We start from the raw sequence: 18,559 nt of genomic DNA on the forward strand, positions 1-18,559 counted from the left end.
ATTCAGTCCAATGGATCAGCTTGAAATCCAGGGAACCAGCATTTTCATAAAGAGAGCTCAGCAAATGCAGTCTGTATATTCTGATAGTAACGGTTTCCTTTAAAACATTGACACATAATCAAAAGGTTATTTATTGAATTGGTTATATACTATACAGTATGTTTGCATCCCTCATATAGCTAGTAGTAGCTAGTTGCATTCAAATGGACTTCCTTGTCATGGCTGCCAATAGTCAGCCCTCCCATGCTGGGCCCTGGACTGTCAACTAGGCTGTAAGGGACCCCATGATTACTAATGGTGCCCTTGTCCTCAGAGATAATGATTGACCAGCATTTATATCTGCATGGGCATTGTAATTCTCACCTTGACCTATATGGGAATATTTATAAAGCAGTAATGGTGCTTTCACCAAACAGGTAATTTAGAGAATGTTTGGTGAATGTCAGATTTGCTGCTTTATAAATATACCCCTTGGTGGCTTACATGCAATCAATTACAATATTTAGTGGGACTGTGACATCATAGGGACACTTTAAGGAAGGGCTTCCGCATGGCCCAGAAATGTTGACTAGATTATTGAGATGCTTCTTTCGAAATCAACATGTTAGACAAACATTGCTGAAGTGTTGGTGATGTTTTGCTTCCTTATATAGATTCTGAACAGCTCCAACCATTGAGGTTCTTATGAGTACCAACTGGATCCACTGGTTGAGTCATGTATCCAAACACAAACTGCACTGACACATAACATGATATATTGTGGATTGGATTAAGATGACTTGAGGAATGTTCCTGACACTCATTAGATCTGGATAATTGGCAGAACATAAATGTTAATGGACAAGTCCATATAAAGTGCATAACTACTAGATGAACCATGACCTACATAAATAGGAACCTCCACAGGTGTATTCCCTAAAGGTGTGTTTGATAGTGCTAGTCCTATGCTGGCTAATGTTGTGCTAATATTTTTTTGTGGTTTTGTGTTACTGGATGGCATGAAAAAGACTCTATGCCCATTAGACTTATGTCCATTCATTTAGTAAGATGTGACTCTTGTAATTAATATTTTACTGCATGTCTTTGCCCCTGAGATATTCCTTAGAGTTCATGCTGGGCCTAAACAATATGATATAGCATTTTGGAAAAAACATACAGATCACCAGGGCCCAGCTAGATGACAAGATAGCAAAGACCTCCATGGCCACTACATATTGACCACGAGCACTAAGAGTAGCTGGGATGTAGGACACCCAGACACTCAAGAAGGCCAGCATGCTGAAAGTGATGAACTTGGCCTCGTTGAAGCTATCTGGAAGTGTGCGAGCGAGAAAGGCTACAATAAAACTGACTGATGATAGCAAGCCAAGATAACCCAATATAGACCAAAAGGCACTTGGTGAACCCTCGCTGCACTCAGCTATAATGATTTCTGGTTGGGTTTGTATATTGTATGCAAAATATGGAGGATCCCGGGTCAACCACAAAACACATAACAATAATTGCATAACAGAGCACATAAAAATGATCACATAGGATACCTTTGGACTTGTCCATCTCCTGAGTCTGCTATTAGGCTTGGTGGCCATGAAGGCAAAGACAACCATGATGGTTTTTGCCAAGACTGTAGAAATGCAGACTGTGAAAACCATACCAAATATTGCCTGCCTCATCAGACATGTAAGAGTTTGGGGGTATCCAATAAAATTTAAGGAGCAGAGAAAGCACAGGGATATAGACATAAGAAGAATGCAACTTAAAGAGTAGTTGTTGGCTTTAACAATGGGTGTATGTCTGTGGCGAAAGAACAGGCACAAGATAAAAATTGTGATCAAGGATGAAGAGACTCCTGCAGCACTCAAGGAGCCACCTAATTGTCTTTCATAGGAAAGATACTCAATTTTCTTTGGAAGGCATTTGGTCCTTTTAGCATTAGGCCAGAGATTCCACGGACATTTGTAACAGTCATCTGAATCTGAATAAGAAACACAAACAAAAAGACCAAAAATCATTTTTATTTGATCAATAGTTCAGAAAAGATTGCTAAAGATAACCTCCGCAAAAGCAACTGTGCTATCTCAAACAGAGAAACTCCAATTAAACTAATTACCAGGTGGTATTTGACCCCCCAAAAAATACACAACTTCTACCCCACAGCCTCCCCTAATTGTTTTAGGGGCTGTTTAGAACAAGGGACGCTAGTACAAATATTCTGGAGCTGTAAGTTTCTAAAACCAATATGGCAAGTTTCTAAAGCTTCAGGCCAATCAATTGAACTTACACCCACATTATGTCTTCTCTTTGCTCCCATACCAAATATCCCAACCTCTTGCAATAGACTAATTCATTCATTGCTTAGTTCCATACAGTGGATGATCGCTTACAATTGGAGATCAACTAATCTCATCTGGTCACAAGTACTATCTATAATGAAAATGATGAAACTCACTGAAAGAATCCACCATACACTCCATGATAATATGCATATTTTCAATAAAAAATGGTCTTATTGGGATCCTCCTTAATCTTCTATTTTTTTCATAACACTTGTACACTACTGTAACATAGTAATTGCTACCCCTTTGCTTATACTGCCTATACAATGTTGTCATCCTCCAAAGTTCCCATTTATTCCGACAACTCCTCTTTTTATGATATATTGTACTAAATCATTTTACTACATGTAATTACCTGCTTTGTACCAATTTTCTTTTTTTATATATCTTCCAATAAAAACTTTTGTAAACAAAAAAAAAAAAAAGAAAGAAAAGATTGCTAAAGTCTATATAAAGCCAAACCTATTTTTTTTTACATTTTGAATAGAGTAGGGAAGGGTTGGAAAAAGCACCTAAGCAAAAAAGTTAATTTTCAAATTCAATTTGACAGGAACCAGCTAATGAAACATTAAAAATGAAAAATTCCAATAAACAGCATGCCTGGGGGAGGCCCTTATACTGACTGTGAAGTGGGTATGATGTATGAAGCCTTTTACAGCAAAACTGACATTTACGGGGGGAAAAAAATGCTATTAAGATTGGCAGCTCCAATTTGCTCACTTCTGTTTAAAACAAAGCAGCAAGGGATTCCCCTAATCTATACCAGCCTCTTACCCTGCATAAGAATCTGATATAGATGTTAATGGATCCCATAAATTAACCAAAACAGCATGGGATTCCACTGAAAAATACATACCAGACCCTTATACATGATGAGGTTCTTGTGTAGATGTCAACAGGAAGCTCTTACAAAAAAACAAGAAAAAAATTTGAGGCTCCCCTCACCAAAATCCATACCAGACCTTTATCTGAGCCTGGCTGGCAAGGAAAGGACGAGATGAGTGTGTGCCCCCTCCTGAACCATACCAGGCCATATACCCTCAACATGGGGGGGTCGTAATGTTGATGAGGCCAAGGGCTTCTTCACCACATCTGGGGCCTAGTGGTTGTGGGTGCCTGTGGGAGGGGGACTTATCGAAATGTGGGATCTCCCTTTAACTATAATAGGTTCTCAGATACCTCCCCTCCACATGTGAATAAAAAAAACAGTGACTAGAGCTTCCGGTTTCGGCGCCGCATGGAGTAGCTGTCTCCCTTATCAGCTCCCACAGCACGACCCATAAATCGGCCTAAAAAACCAACCTGACCCTCCACTGCTGCCAGCAGCCCCCACAGGTGCCCCCCCCCGCACACCCATGGATCGATTTGTGGAAAAAAAGGCCCGCAAACGCAGACGGCCCAGCCGCAAATTGAAGCCCCGGTCTCGGCCTTGCCGGATCACACGGCGGGCCCGCCAGACATGGAGGTAAGCGGCTGCACTGCCTCTCCCTCCTTACACCATACCTCCCTCTCCTCATGCCAAGGAGACAACAGCACAGAGTGCATTGCTCAGGTAGTGGCAGCACTTTTGACCCCCATGATAGCTGCCTCAGTGGAGAAGGCAGTGAATGCAGGGATAAAACAGATTAAGGCACAACTGGAGGAACACGCAACCAGGCTAAACGAGGTGGAACACCGTCTCTCCAATGTGGAAGAAGAGTTGGAAGATTTGGAAAATAGAACCAGAAGGAGCAATCTGCGATTTGTGGGCATCCCAGAATCCCCACAAGCATCAGCCCTCTCTGAATTCTGCGCCAGACGCATCCCAGAAGCTTTAGGCCTTCCAGGTCCCTGCACAGTAGAACGTGCCCACCGCATGGGAGCTTTCGCCACCGACCGTAAGACTCCCCATCCGATCATCGCAAAATACTTAAACTACTCGGACAAAGCCATCATCCTGCAAAAGTTCAGGCAGTCCAGATCCCTTCAGATAGATGGAATCAAAGTTCTGATTTTTGCAGACTACTCCATCAAAGTCTCCAAAAAAAGGAAAGCTTTCCAACACATCTGCATGGAACTCCACCAGCGATAGGTGAAATTTACTTTAGCTTTCCCTGCAATTCTCCGACTTAAGGCCCCCAACGGTGACCAGCTCTCCTTCCAAGATCCTTCTAAAGCAGAAGCATTCCTGTGTACACTACACGCTGATTCTCACTCCAATCCCTCATCCAGTGTTGCCCCAAATAATCGCCCTCTGGACCAAAGAAGTCCACGGAAAGACTCTCCAAAGCATTTCAAATACTCTGAACCTGACCATCGCTCTACCCCTCTTTGATCCGGTAAACGCAAAATCCGCTTTGATGAACAACGGGTGCATGTAAGCTCCCTTATAGGTTATCCCAGGTTGGTCTCCACCTACACTAACCTTCTCCTCTGTTATAGCCTCCAACTAACTGGCAGGCCTTGATACTATGTATTGTTTTTTGTTGTCTATAATCTTACTCTATCTCTTTTGCTCTGAAATACCCCCTATGACCTTACTGCATACAGCCACCTTCCTCCTTCATAAACAACCCAAGCTTGCTGCAAATGATATCATCAAGTTATGGGCATGCCTCCGCTGCAACACTCGGGTCAGTACTGGGAGCTGGCCTATACAGTGAATCCATGCAGAAAAAAGTGAAGTTCTCTCAATATTTAGTAATATGTTTATTTCATGTTTTCAGCCCTCCAAATCCCTCCCCACTTCACTCACCTCTACCATATACCACCCGTCAAACACCAGACACTCAGGCACCACCTATCTACCATATGAATACCACTTTGCTCCACAAGTAACAGCTCCTCTCTTCAGGTCAAAACCCAATATAATCATAATACCAGCCCAAATCCCCAAAACAACTTTCCCCCTATGAAAATCACCTCTTGGAACGTGAAAGGGCTTAGGTCCCCTATCAAGAGACTTAAAGTCCTTTGCCATCTTAAGAGACTTAAAACCGACATTGCCCTATACCAGGAGACCCATCTATCATCCCTGAAAAAAAACTCTGGGTTAGCACTGTCCTGCGCTGCAATGCAGTTGGACGCAAAGTCGGGGTTCTCATCTTGATTCACAAAAACCTCCCCTGTGAAGTCAAGTCTGTAGACACCGACAGTCAGGGTCGCTTCCTCTCTGCACATATTCACTTAGGAAACAGAGATGTTGTGATATCCAACAAATATGCCCCCAATAACAATTCTTTGGTGAGATCTCCACTTGGCTACTATGCAACCCGCACATCCCCCATATAGTTGGGGGGGACTTCAACACCACTCTACACCTAACAGATGACAGATCCACACCCAAATGTCCTCGCAAACTACCCAAAACTTCTGACTTAACGCACTTCTCATCCACTATGGACTATCTCCACTTTCACAACATCTGGGGACTCTTACTCCCAGCGGACAGGGAATTCAACTTTTACTCTAATCCACACAACATCTTCACCAGAATTGATTACCTTTTCTGTACAGTGACAGTCTTGTCCCAATGATCTCCGGAGCAGATATCCATGACATAGCCATATCAGAACACGCCCCAATTTCGGCAACTCTAGACAACCCCAACTTACATCCCAACCCCAGAATATGACACTTTCCATCTTAACTTCAAAACAACTCTGACTTCCAACAATACATGGAGAAAGCATGAAAAGAATTTTCAACAGCTTTCCTTAGAGGCCGGATCATTTCCTTTGCCGCTTCGTACAAAAAAAACACCCTAGCAAATTATAAGATGGCTAGTACCAGACTCCGACTGGCACAACGCTCTCTATATACCCTGGACTCCCCTGAAAACAGAACTGAATGGAAGGCAGCAAAAAATGCTTTTGACACCTGGGCTGACACACTCAAACTGACAAAAAGGGCCCATATGGACGCCTCTCTCCACAAATTTTACAACAAAGCAGGCAAATTGCTGGCGAGGCTTTGCAAAGGCCCTTTCCACCCTACACATATCACCTCTTTATGAGACACCTCAGGCACCATTAAATCCTTGCAACAGGAAATCAATAAAGTCATGCTACAATACTATTCAGCACTATATACCACTGACCCCATAGACAAAAATGTTGCACAATCTTTCCTCAATAAAATATCTCTACCTACAGTCACTTTTTCCCAACTTGAGGCCCTAAATGCACCCATTTCCCCATCCAAAATAGCTACAACCATTCGCAATATAGCTCCCTCCAAAGCTCCGAGCCCCGATGGGTTTACAGGGGAATTCTATAAAACCCTACAAAAAATTGCAGAACCCACCCTCCTCAATGTTTACAGAGGTATATGGTCAGGTGGCCCCTACTTACCAACGGGGAATCAGGCCATCATGAAGTTACTTTCGAAGAAGGGAAAAGACCGACCCCCTAGAACCATGCTTCTATCGACCCATATACTTTTAAACCTGGACGTTAAAATTCTCTCTAAAATTGTAGCCACCAGACTAGCCACCATCATTCCCTCTCTGATACATGCCCCCTATTCACCTTTCACAGTAGCCAAAACCTACTTATGCATCAAAATAGGGAAGTTACCTTCTTCTATTTACCACCTCAATTACCCCCCCCCCCCGTCAAGAAATATCTCAAGAATTGGGAAACTGGGTGGATCTGCCTCTCTCGCTCCTGGTAAGGTGCCACTTAGCAAAAATGGTCAGTTTTGCACACTTACTGTACCCACCTCAAACAATTCCATTACTTCTGCAATGCGAGGATATTAAAATCTTAAACAAAGCTATCTCTAAATTTATCTGGCAGAATAAACAACCACGTATTGCTTTTGCAAAATTATATCTTCCCAGGCCAAAAGGGGGTATTAGTCTTCCTAATGTCAGAGCATGCAACCTAGCATGTCTACTCCAGATAGGCCTAGACTGTATATAACAAACCTCCCGACTCAAACTACCCCATTGAATCTCTAATGGCCCATCCTTACTCCTTGGTGGCCCTTCTTCACTGCAAGTGGAAATCTATTCCCTCATTCATACAACATAACCTCCTCTTACGGGACACAGCCATAGCCTGGAGAGAAGTAAGAAAAAGTCTGAAACTCTCCCCTTTCATGTCCAGGCACCTTCCCATCCAGGGTAACCTAAACTTCCCACCGGGGATGGAGCACAAACCTTTTTCCATCTGGGAACAAAAAGGCCTCACCAAATTTTCTACACTATTTGACGTAGAAACGAGGAGACCCCACAACTTCTCAGTCATCGCAGAAACATTCTCCCTCCCCCAGTCTCATGCTTTTCATTTTGGGCAATGTGTCAGCTTCATCCGCAACTCATGCAGAGAGGAGCATAAAAGATTCAAAGTGACTATTACAGATCATCTGCTCCAAAAAGACTTATATACTATCTCTGACATCTACAAACCTCTCCTGCAAAAGACCACTCCTACGATAGCATCCTTATCAGCAGCAAACTGGGGCAGAGACTTTCCTGACACAGACATAGTAGATAAACTTCTACTAGATTACAACAAAATCCTACAAATGATCCCCAATGAATCCGGGAGAGAAACCCAACTAAAAATTCTTTACTGTGCCTATATACCTTTCCTCTTGGAAAAGAACAACCAGGGCACCGCCACCTGCCCCTTTTGCCACAAGCCAAGACCTTCCCTTACTCACCATTTCTGGGCATGCACCTACATCTCCACCTTCTGGGATCAAGTAATTTCTTACATACTAGGTATAACCCTGATGAAATTACCTAAAGGCCCCCTGCTCCTCATCTTCGGGTACTGGGACAATCAACTACCACACAAAGACTGGATCCTGATCTGTCTCCTAGTCACCAGAAGATCTATTTTAAAAAATTGGACTTTCCCCTGCTGTCCAAAGATCTCGCAAATCAAACGGGAACTTTTACACTTATTACACAAAGACAAACTCAACACCGACCTCAAACACGAAGCCTCCAGTGCACGTCTCTATTCCAGATGACAGGCCTTCATGAAATCGACACTATCTCAAGAGGAACTCGAAATCTTTGAAAATTCATTGTCATACTATGGGGCTCTCCCTACACCCCCTGGGAAAGAGGTTACCTCTGAAAACTAACTCACAACCAGTGGGACTCGAGGTCCTAAACATAATTCAGCATGACCACCCTCCTTCCTCACTGATTCCCCAATCATCAACATCCTAACCGAGAGCACCCAGCTCATCACTTCAGGCACAGTCCTAGTGTCTTTCTACAGTATAATTGGTGTACCCTCCCCTCCACACCCTTCCTTACTCTCCCCCTCTTTTGTTCCACCTTGTAGTTTAGGGATCCTTCACAGATGATCCATCCAGTTATCTCTGCGTGGAAGTTTTCTTATATGATGATGTTTCTTACTACTCTTGTTTTACAATCCACCCATATACACAACGCCTAGGCTACATGGTTTATGCCAAATGTTTTATGAAAATATATTACCATAAATCCTGTATTGCAATTTCCTTCAATAAAATTTATTGAAAAAAAACAGTAAACACACTGAGAAGTCCTTAAATTTAAGAAAAAATAAATTCCACAATGTTAATCCATCGTCAATGTTATCCAGTGATGCAGGTCAACATAAACTTTGATGAACAACGCCTGATGCTGTCAGGGCTGGCCGCTCAGCTGTTGGCTAATTGCTAGCTCCTATCTCTCCACAGTTACTCACCTGTTGCTGATATCCTGCTCGACAGTCCTGCCTACCTAAGCCGTCCAGTCCAAAGAGCTCTGCCTTTGCCTTAGTCAACATTAGTCAACATCACAGAGACGCTCTCCTGCATTCCTGTTAAAAGACTTGCTTGGCTGACATCCCTTCTGGCTCCAGATCCTGCTTGCTGTTTTACTACGCTCATCTCCGGCTCCCTGACGTTTTGCTTGTCTGACTATCCGTTCTGGTTCCTGAACTCTGGCTATGTTTTTACTATGTTTGTTCTATTTACTTTTATTATTAAACAAGTGTGATTTAACTGTACTTCTGTCAGGATCTGCTCCCCTAGCTTACTCACGCTGAATCTCCCAGGGCTCTGTAGTTTAAAAGTAAACATGGGGGGGTCATCCAAGTAATGTCATTGATCAAATATGGACATGACCATGTTTAGTCAGTAACATCATGGGGATTCAGTTATTTATTTATTTATTTTACATGTTTTTTTTTCTCAAGGGTCTGGTATAAATATTGAAGGGAACCAAGACTTTATTTATTTAATTATTTACTTCTTTTTTGTGGGGTCCCCCTTAGATTTATAGGAGACCTGGATGACCTGGTGTGAATAATAAAGGAGGAAGGTCAGGATGATTTTTTTAATATAATCTCTGACCCTTTGTTAACTTTTGACTGCCAGGATTTCCCAGCTGACAGTTGATTGGACCTGGTAGCAATGAATAATGGTTGTTAGAACACCAATGGCTGCTGGGTTCCTAACAACCATGTGTGGGGAAGCTGTCACATTTTGCAGCAGTGGTAATACCACTGCTAAATATTTCACTTCCACGGGAGGTTCAACTTGACAGAACACCAATTTAGTTCTGCTGTTCCATAAGTCCAAGCAAGCTAAATTTGGTCCAAACCTATGTTGGGACACAACAGCAGCTCATCCCTATCTAAGAAGAAATTACCCTTACTTTGGTGAGATATCCTCTCACTTCCTATCGTGTCTATGGGAGAGGAAGTTAAAAAAAAATAAACGAACAGGGTTTTAATCATTACATATGCTATCCAAAACAAAAATATGGATATAGATTTACTTTAAATACTCACCTGTTCGATTAGAAAATTCTCCATAGGGACACAGGACACACTCAAAGCAACATACAGGTTTCCCTCGTCTAACAACTCTTCGGAAACCTGGAGAACAACTCTCACTGCATATTGACTTTGGCATCTTTAGAAAGAATACAGAGATAAAAAGTGAAATTTCCTAAGGACTATTATAATAATTAAAAATCCATCAGCTTTTCCGTGTTACCCTCCATACAATACCTGTTCTTTTTCTGTAGGCCATGTGATTGCGCTTATATTAATAGTAAAGGTGTCTCCATCAGTGACTGATGTGTCGTAGCTTCCCACCTTGACCTTCTTTATGATCCCATCCGATCCCAGCTGCCAGTTCACAATATCATACACTGCCGGAAGGTCCCCGTTTTTATCGAAGAAGACCTCTCTTCCATTTTTAAGCTTAACATGCACATTCTGGATATAATGCTTAAGCTGTAGTGATATCAGACAAATAATATTCATCACTGATGATCTCGAGACATTCATTATTTTATGGTTGTTGTCCTGCCTCCCCTACCCAACTTTGAAATACTAAGTACAAACAGTAACCAAAACCATTAACTATTTATTAGAAAATGTACAAGCTCAAGCAATGTCGAATAAAAACAAAACAAAACCAAAAAAAACTTCCAAGAATAAAATGGAGTGGTTAGAATGGTTGTGGTTAGATGATGTGATTTGGATAGGGTTTGATGATGAGTTTTAAGGATAACTGCACTATTGTTTTAAAAAACATTATTATAATGAGCCTAGCACACATTAAATAAACAATATAGGTGGCATATTACTTTTTCCTGTGCCCCAAGCCCACCCTTTTTTGAAGCCTATTAGAGTGAGACTCTGGCTCTAATCACGTGCTTAAAAAAAAACACCCCTCCACTGGAATCCATGCGTTCGTCGCCCTGCATGTAGATCAGGGGGCCGGACACATAAATAGGGGGGCGACACCCATGCGCCCCTAATGGACGGGCCGCCACTGCAATGCACCTAAGAAAACTTACGGTACTTTAGATATATTTTATGTGATTTGCTTTGGGAAAAACATGCCCCCCCTCACAGTGCTGGTTAGAATTCCACCCTTACAGACAGATAAAAAAGATAATTGGCAACAGGTTTTTGGCTCTGTCAAGCAGCAGTAGACTTTGAACTATGGAGGCACTATCGGATAGGCGGTCAATCAGACACAGCCTACTTTGGGACTGTGCTCTCGCCTAATAGTGTGGTTTCCTGTCAAGTCTCATCAGTGGTGCAAACCCAAGAACAACAATGTAGCATGGTCACTAATCAAAACCTCTTTGAAAGAAGTCCCTGGTGAACAACAGCCAACCCCTAAACCATGTACCTCTGGTGACCAAATGGTCCATTCAAAACTATAACAATCATCTTATTTGCAGTAAGCTGTGCAAACAAAACATTAAATCGCTGAGAAGCAGGTGATAAATTCCCTCTGCGGCACAGCAATAAGGCTAACATTGAAACCAAAGTTTGTCCTTTGAATTAAACTAACTAGTCCTACCTGCCATGGCTTGAAGTCCCAAATGTCTGCACAATTCCTGTTATAGAAAGGGCCTTTACTTTTCTGACAAGTGCTCATGTCATGGAGGGCTTTGGCAATAACCTGAACTGAAGTGTAGATGCTAAAAGAACCTCTTAAATTGGACATGTCAGTGTAAACATTGTCTACGGTGCTGAGATTCTCAAATCCTGTACATAACTTTGTGGAATTGTTCCACGACTGAGTAAGACTCATTTGGTCCAAAAATCTGCATCCAAAAGTTTTTTCCCAGAATATTTGGTTCAGGCTTTTTTCTGGACTTTTAAGAGGAAGAGGATGGATATCGGTCACAAATTCTTTAAAGCCAGGAATAACAGAGCTGTAGAAGGCAAAGCCAATAGAACCCACCAATAGTGAAGAATATTTCCCCACCCCTAAAATGGTTGAGGTAGACCAAGCCTCACTGGCCACAAAAATCTTCCCATTTACATTTTTCTTCAACATTTCTTCCACAAGGAGTACAAAGAAGAGATCACTAGCAAACACGAGCACAACATTGGCAGTCGACTCATTTATAACCCTAGTGACATGAGGTATATTTCTGTCTTCACTGTTGGCAACAATGAACTCTGTGAAGGCCACACAAGCTCCAGCTTTGAGGAGCTCCTTCTTGACCACTTGAACACCTTGCTGACCATAGTCATTACCGAAAGCAACCAACCCCACCCACGTCCATGCAAAATGTAGGATGAGCTGTGCTAGACCCTTTGACTGGAAAGTGTCACTAGGAACAGTCCTGAAGAAAGATGGAAACTGAGTGCGATCACTCAACAGGGAGCTTGTAGAAAAATGACTGATCTGTAAAACATGTCAGAGAGAAAATATATCATGTCAAAATATTTTACATTATACACAGTTCTCAATCTCTGTCTCTGACAGGTACAGATTACTCACTGTATTCATTCAAAAAAGGAAGGGGTGGCATTTACTGGAACCGACCCTCTTTCTTCCTGCAGCAGCTGAATGCTGGTGGGAGGGAGAAGACGAGAAACTGGCATTCAGCAGCTGCATGTGGAAAGGGGATCGGTTCCAGTAAATCCTACCCCTGCTCCTGTCCAGGTTTTGGGTGTCAGCAAAGAAAGGAAACAATCTACCCATCACCTGCCCACGATCAACACGTAGATCAAGATCGATGGGTTGCTGACCCCGATGTAAAACCTAATGCATCAGGGAGGCCACACAGGCCCCCCTGGAGGAAGGGCAGGGTCACCATTAAGACCCCTCAAGCTCTGCACATGGTGATCACTATTGCAGCTCTGATAATATGCAGGCTTGAGGCTCCATTGACAAAAATTAACACCTGTATCCTTCAGATAAATACTGCCACCTTCAGGCTCCAGTGTTCACCTGCAGTATCATTTATATACTAGTTCTTCTGTCAGGTATACTTAAAAATAATAATAAATTAATTACTAAAATATGTCTAAAAATGTAGATTTAGAATAAAAGATTTTGGGTGTACAAATTAATCAGAAAGTTATTTTTAAGTAAGCAACACACCTTGTTAAGTTTGCTTGGATATCTAGGTATCAAACCCTGGCCCAACTCCAGACAAATTATTTAGGTATTAAGTAGGAAGGTGTTAGCACCTCTGTCAGATCTTTACAGCTACCTGTGGCCCCCCTGAGGAGGTTTTCACTTACTTTTGTTTCATACTTGGGTGCCACCAGGATGAAATAAGAGGACTAACCCTGTTATTTTTTATTTTTAGGATCATTAAAAAAATGGAGGCCTACGTTCAAAACTTGAGAACTAGACCTGGACAGGGTTATGACCATGAGATCTAAAGTTTATTGCATCCACCCAAACATTAACAGCAACATCATCCATAGTTTCCTCCATCCTACTTCACAAACTACAGTATGGCTCTGAATATTTTTCCTACCTGTGGGAACCTATAAACTCCCAGTACATGAGCCATAAGAATAGAAGATGAAGACATTGTATGGCCAAGGACAGCCGCCAGGTGTGGCCTTTCACGGCAACTATAATTAGGTATCGGTTGAGCCTGACCCGTTAACATCCACAAAGTTCCTTCCAGCTCTTTCCGTAAAGCAGCACAAGAATCGAGAGCAACAAATCCAAGAGTGACATTAGAGAGAAGATCTGGGCTTCCATTGATTTCCTCTAACGCAAACCTCATAGCCTGGAAATGCTGAAATATTTCGAGGAAGAACCTGGATGTTGGCGCAACAAAAATAAATATGTGATAGAAAAAGAGAGATGATGGTTCCTATTTTTTTAAAGCTGGAGATCCAAATATAAATATACGAGGGGTGGGGGCGGAATAAGAGGGGAGGATGAAAGGGCAAGACTGAAGAGGAGCCAACAAAAACGGATAGAAGTGGGATGGGAGGGATTAGAAGTAAGGACAGGATAGCAGAAGGCTGAAGAAGAGAGGGGGACAGTAGAGGAAAATGAGAAATGGAGAAGATAGGAGAGGACAGAATTGGAAAGGGAGAGATGAGCGAAGAGGATAGGATAAGAGGAGAGTGGACAGGGGAGATGAAGACAGGAGGGGGAAGGAAGGGAATGAAATAGATGGGATAGTAGAAGGAGAGAAAGAACAGAGGAGAGAAAATTAAGGTGAGGGAAGGATAGGAAAATAAGTGATAAAGGAGAAGACAGGGATAAAAATAAGAGGAGGGAAAGGAAAACAATACCATTATTTATAGGCTTCATTTAGAAAAGTTACCATAAAGGTTAGGCACTAGAGATTACCTGAATGTACCTGGGTTCTCTTCCAACAGGGTTTGGCAAACATTATATAAGTACAGATACTGAATCCAAACCCCATCAAAATCAGTGGGAGCGAAACAGTTAATTAGTAATAGCTTTTTTTCTTGGCTATTAGGCTAGGGATTGTCAAACAACTGGCATGAAGGGGGAGGGGGCTGGGTACTGACCATCAGGACATGCACTATTGCGAAAAAATTTTTTTTTAATTCAGGCGGATGCAGCAATTCTAATAATGCTTAAAGTGAAACATTAAAAAACAAATTTAAATAGCCTCCCTGGGGGATGTCCTTAAATCTGCTTGTGAAGTGGTACATCTGCACAGTGTATACAACTTACTACAGCAACAATGACATTTGCAAAGAAAATAAATGCTGTTGGAATACCGGTAAATGACAGCTCCCTGTCAACTTGTTTTTTTTTTTGTTAAAAAGGGCATGGAACACCCCCTAAAATACATACCGGGGCCTTAATGGATTTTAGCATATGGGGGTACCACGCTGATGAGGACAAGTGCCTCTCCTGCACAACCCTGGCCTGGTGGTTGTGGGGGTCTATGAGTGGGGGCTTATGGGAATGGGAAAAAGTTATTTCAGGCTATAACATATAATACCACTTAGTTCAACAACAGTATCCCAATATTATGTGTTTTGTCTCACTTACCAGTACTTTAATGAAATGTCAACTGCTATGTTATGTTGATGAAAAAATAAATAAAGATTTACAAAAAAAAAAAAAAAACATTCTAGCCTTCTCCTACTCCCTTATTGTTTTAAGGATCTTTTTACTTCTGTCTGTATTTGTTGCTGGATATATATATATGTATATATAGATAGATAGATAGATAGATAGATAGATAGATAGATAGATAGATAGATAGATAGATAGATAGATAGATAGATAGATAGATAGATATCTATATATATATATATATATATATATATATATATATATATATATATTATAGGAAATCTCTCCAACTTAACGAAAAAAAAATTTAAAACTTTACACATCAATCCAAACTAAGAAAGAACATTTGGCTAGACATACGCTTCACACAGTCAATTACACTACTGAACCAATTGCACTGCCTGGTGCCACACAGAGAGGTCCAAGGGAGCCCCATCAAGATTTTTCTATGGGGTCCCATGAATTGTAGTTATATCCCTGGTTGGTACAGTTAAAAAACTCACAGTTTAAAAAATGTCCTTGTCCCCTAATTATCTGCACCCTCCACCTTAAAATGTATTGCAGATTTGAAAATGTAAGATGCAGACAAGTCATTGATCTAACTGAAATATTAATTGTCATCTTTTGGAGACCGCCATTATTCTCCATAACTGGGATTGGCACATGCTAGACATTTTGTAGCCCAGCTGTAACCTCACTTGTAATGACCATGAAGCCTTCGGAGAAGCCTAATTGTTTGTATCTGAGATGTGATCATACATAGTACATCTTAACATGGAGTTTAATTTAATTGGGTTAGAGGATTTTTAACTAAATTACTATATCTACCAGTTATTTTGGTTTAACCATGAAACACATCTGCTATTTCTTCTACTTTTACAGACTGTATTACTTGTATCATAATTATCTTGCTGGCTGTCACAGAAATACATGATTTGTACAATGATGATGTTCTGTACTGTTTGTATTCCTTGTATAATAAGGTCTTACACGGAGCAGATGTCTACTTGAGGGGCCTCTGTAAACATAAATTTCTTGTACAGTTTGTCAATATGGAAAGGCAACAAAGCCCCAATCAGGATATCCCCATGGCCCGTGTCTCCAGAGAGGTTTGAGGCACGCAGTTCACATCCCATGCCACTGCAGTAAGAGACCGGAATGAGGTATGATAGGAAGAGATGCCACAAGCAGCAATAAATATGCAACTTCAGCCTGCATGGAGGAGAATACCGTAAGTCAATGCATTTTATTAGAGAGATCACAAGTAATTTTTCATTTGGAGAGTATTATATTTATTTGTTATGGTTAAACAAAAAAACAAGATATATATATATACTGTATATATAAAATGTATTTATTTATTTTTTAGTCAGTAATTTAGTATTAAAAGGAAAATAGACAGGATAAGACCACAAAAATGTTTCAATCAGGGAGTTGAAATGAACATCAATTTAGATCAAGGGTTGTACACACTATTGTTTGATGTTTTAAGGCTTTTTTTTTTTTTTGCACTGTATCTATGTTTTTATGAAACCTGAAAATGTTATCAAGAATACATAGAAATAAATGGCTGAATAATATATACACAGATAGAGTTGGACTTATATAGAAAAATACACCTGAAACGAGTCAGTTTGAAAAAAAAAAATGTTGTGACATAAAGCTTTTACGTAAGCTTTTACACAAAGGAAACTTACTACTTTGTCCCCCAGGCAGTTGTAGACCACCTCCCCCCCCTCAAGTTGCTATACTTAACTAGATATTGCTTAACAGATTATGGCATTGTTTATTTTCCTTTGCTGGTTTGGTAATCTAACTCCATGCATGTGCTGCAGTTAGGCCCCTTCGACTAGTTAGAGACTAGCTATGGGCTAGAACTGTGTGGACATCGGAGCCCAAGAAGCTGGTAGAGGAATATAAACAACATTGTGGGCCTCAGAGCAATATCTAGGTAAGTATAACAATATGTGGGCAGGGAGCTGCAAAAAAATAGAGGTTTTGGGGACTTACGCTTTAAGTGTTTGGTATTTTTGATGTGTTGACCACATGTATTAACAAGCCTTGGTCAATATTGGACTGTTAACCCTATTTGATACAAATATTAAATAAAAAAAATGCATTAAAAACTTGCATCAGCACACATCAAAATGTATGTCAGTGCATAAGGGAAACTTACAATGACAAAAGACAACGCACCTGCCTAACACTACAGGCCTGTAAAATAGCAGCCAAAAGGTGACCCAACCAATGAGACACATGCAAGGTTTGTGACAGTGATGAACCTATTCAGGTTCAATGCAAACCAATGTCTCCGAACAGGTCCCTATCAATCCTGACCAGTCCAAGAGTCAGACTTCAATTGCTGTAGGCCAGAGTCCCTTCAACATTTTTCTACATTTCCTCCATTTTCCTGTAGCCAAATGATAGGTTACCTCATTTTTTTTTATGGCATGCCGTGATCTGTATGTCTCTGTACATTAATCAGTCTTTATATAAAAGAAGGATAATTGTAGCTGTTGGTTGTAATTCCCTAATTAGCATGTCATCACATTGTTCCTGCAGGAAAACTACAATTTATGATAACAGTTTTATGGATCTGAATATTTTCCTAGAGAAGGTGTCCCCAGAAGGATATACTCAACTAAAAACAGTTCTTCACAACTCCATAAGCATTAAAGGGCGGCTATCACAAAACATATTTTATTCTTATATTGTTTGCTTGATAACAGCTGTTAATCTATGAAATGAGAATGTAATGAGTTCATGTTTTTTATTTCACATGTAGTACTGGACTTACCAGGCTTTGTAATCTTGTGCCTATAGGTGAAATCAGCTTTTCCTTGCATAGTTATTATTATTATATTTATAATTATACAGGATTTATATAGCGCCAACAGTTTGCACAGCAGTTTACAAAATAAAGGGATACAATACAATTAAATACAAGAGAATTAGGAGTTCCCTGCTCGTGAGAGCTTACAATCTAATAGGAGGGGCAAGTGATATAAAGGGTAATAGCTGTGAGAAGGATGATCAGATAATGAAAGTAAAAGTCCAGTTATTACGTGAAGGTGTGATAGGCTTCCCTGAAGGGATATGTTTAGAGGGATCACCTAAAGGAGAACAGGGTAGGAGATAGAGTGTTCCAGAGGATGGGGGACACCCTGGAAAAATCTTTGAGGTGAGGATAGCAGGAGGTGACAATGGAGCTAGAGAGCATTAGGTCTCGGGAGGAATGGAGAGGTAGGTTTAGCTGATTCTTTGAGACAAGGTTGGTGATGTATCCATTTGTGATGGAGGGGATAGCCTGTGTAGAGGTAGGCCACCGAGTACAGAGTTGAAATAGTTGAGGCAAGAGATAACGAGGGAGTTGGTCATCTCATTGTGCCACACACATGCTGAACCTATTGCAAGCAGTGGCGTCTACAGCTTTCATATTTAGGGGGGACACATGGGGGGAC

At 41.1% G+C, this 18,559-nt stretch overlaps 2 protein-coding genes across 2 annotated transcripts in view; both read right to left on the minus strand.

Moving 5' to 3' along the window:
• LOC141134123 (extracellular calcium-sensing receptor-like) overlaps positions 1 to 717 on the minus strand; it is a 37,258-nt gene extending 36,541 nt beyond the window's left edge. Inside the window, exon 1 of the mRNA XM_073623708.1 lies at positions 672 to 717. Coding sequence (XP_073479809.1) covers positions 672 to 717 — 46 coding nt within the window. The remainder of the gene's footprint in view (positions 1 to 671) is intronic.
• A 353-nt stretch (positions 718 to 1,070) lies between these two features.
• LOC141134124 (extracellular calcium-sensing receptor-like) lies at positions 1,071 to 13,815 on the minus strand. Its single transcript, XM_073623709.1, has 5 exons — positions 13,558 to 13,815; positions 11,634 to 12,470; positions 10,322 to 10,549; positions 10,100 to 10,223; positions 1,071 to 1,975 (listed from the first exon to the last, which is right to left on the minus strand). The coding sequence occupies exons 1-5, from the start codon at positions 13,813 to 13,815 to the stop codon at positions 1,071 to 1,073; spliced, it is 2,352 nt and encodes a 783-aa protein (XP_073479810.1).
• Positions 13,816 to 18,559: the final 4,744 nt, after the last annotated feature.

Source organism: Aquarana catesbeiana, linkage group LG03 (assembly GCF_042186555.1).
Source record: "Aquarana catesbeiana isolate 2022-GZ linkage group LG03, ASM4218655v1, whole genome shotgun sequence".
In the NCBI taxonomy this organism is placed as follows: domain Eukaryota; kingdom Metazoa; phylum Chordata; class Amphibia; order Anura; family Ranidae; genus Aquarana; species Aquarana catesbeiana.

Bases quoted from the DNA above. Each gene is read 5' to 3' on its own strand.
- LOC141134124 (XM_073623709.1), bottom strand. From the start codon at position 13,815: ATGAGGTTTGCGTTAGAGGAAATCAATGGAAGCCCAGATCTTCTCTCT. The intron at 12,471-13,557 runs GTAGGAAAAATA...CATGTTTTACAG, and splicing joins GAGTTTATAGGTTCCCACAG to ATCAGTCATTTTTCTACAAG. The intron at 1,976-10,099 runs GTGAGTATTTAA...TTTCTTATTCAG, and splicing joins AGAATTTTCTAATCGAACAG to ATTCAGATGACTGTTACAAA.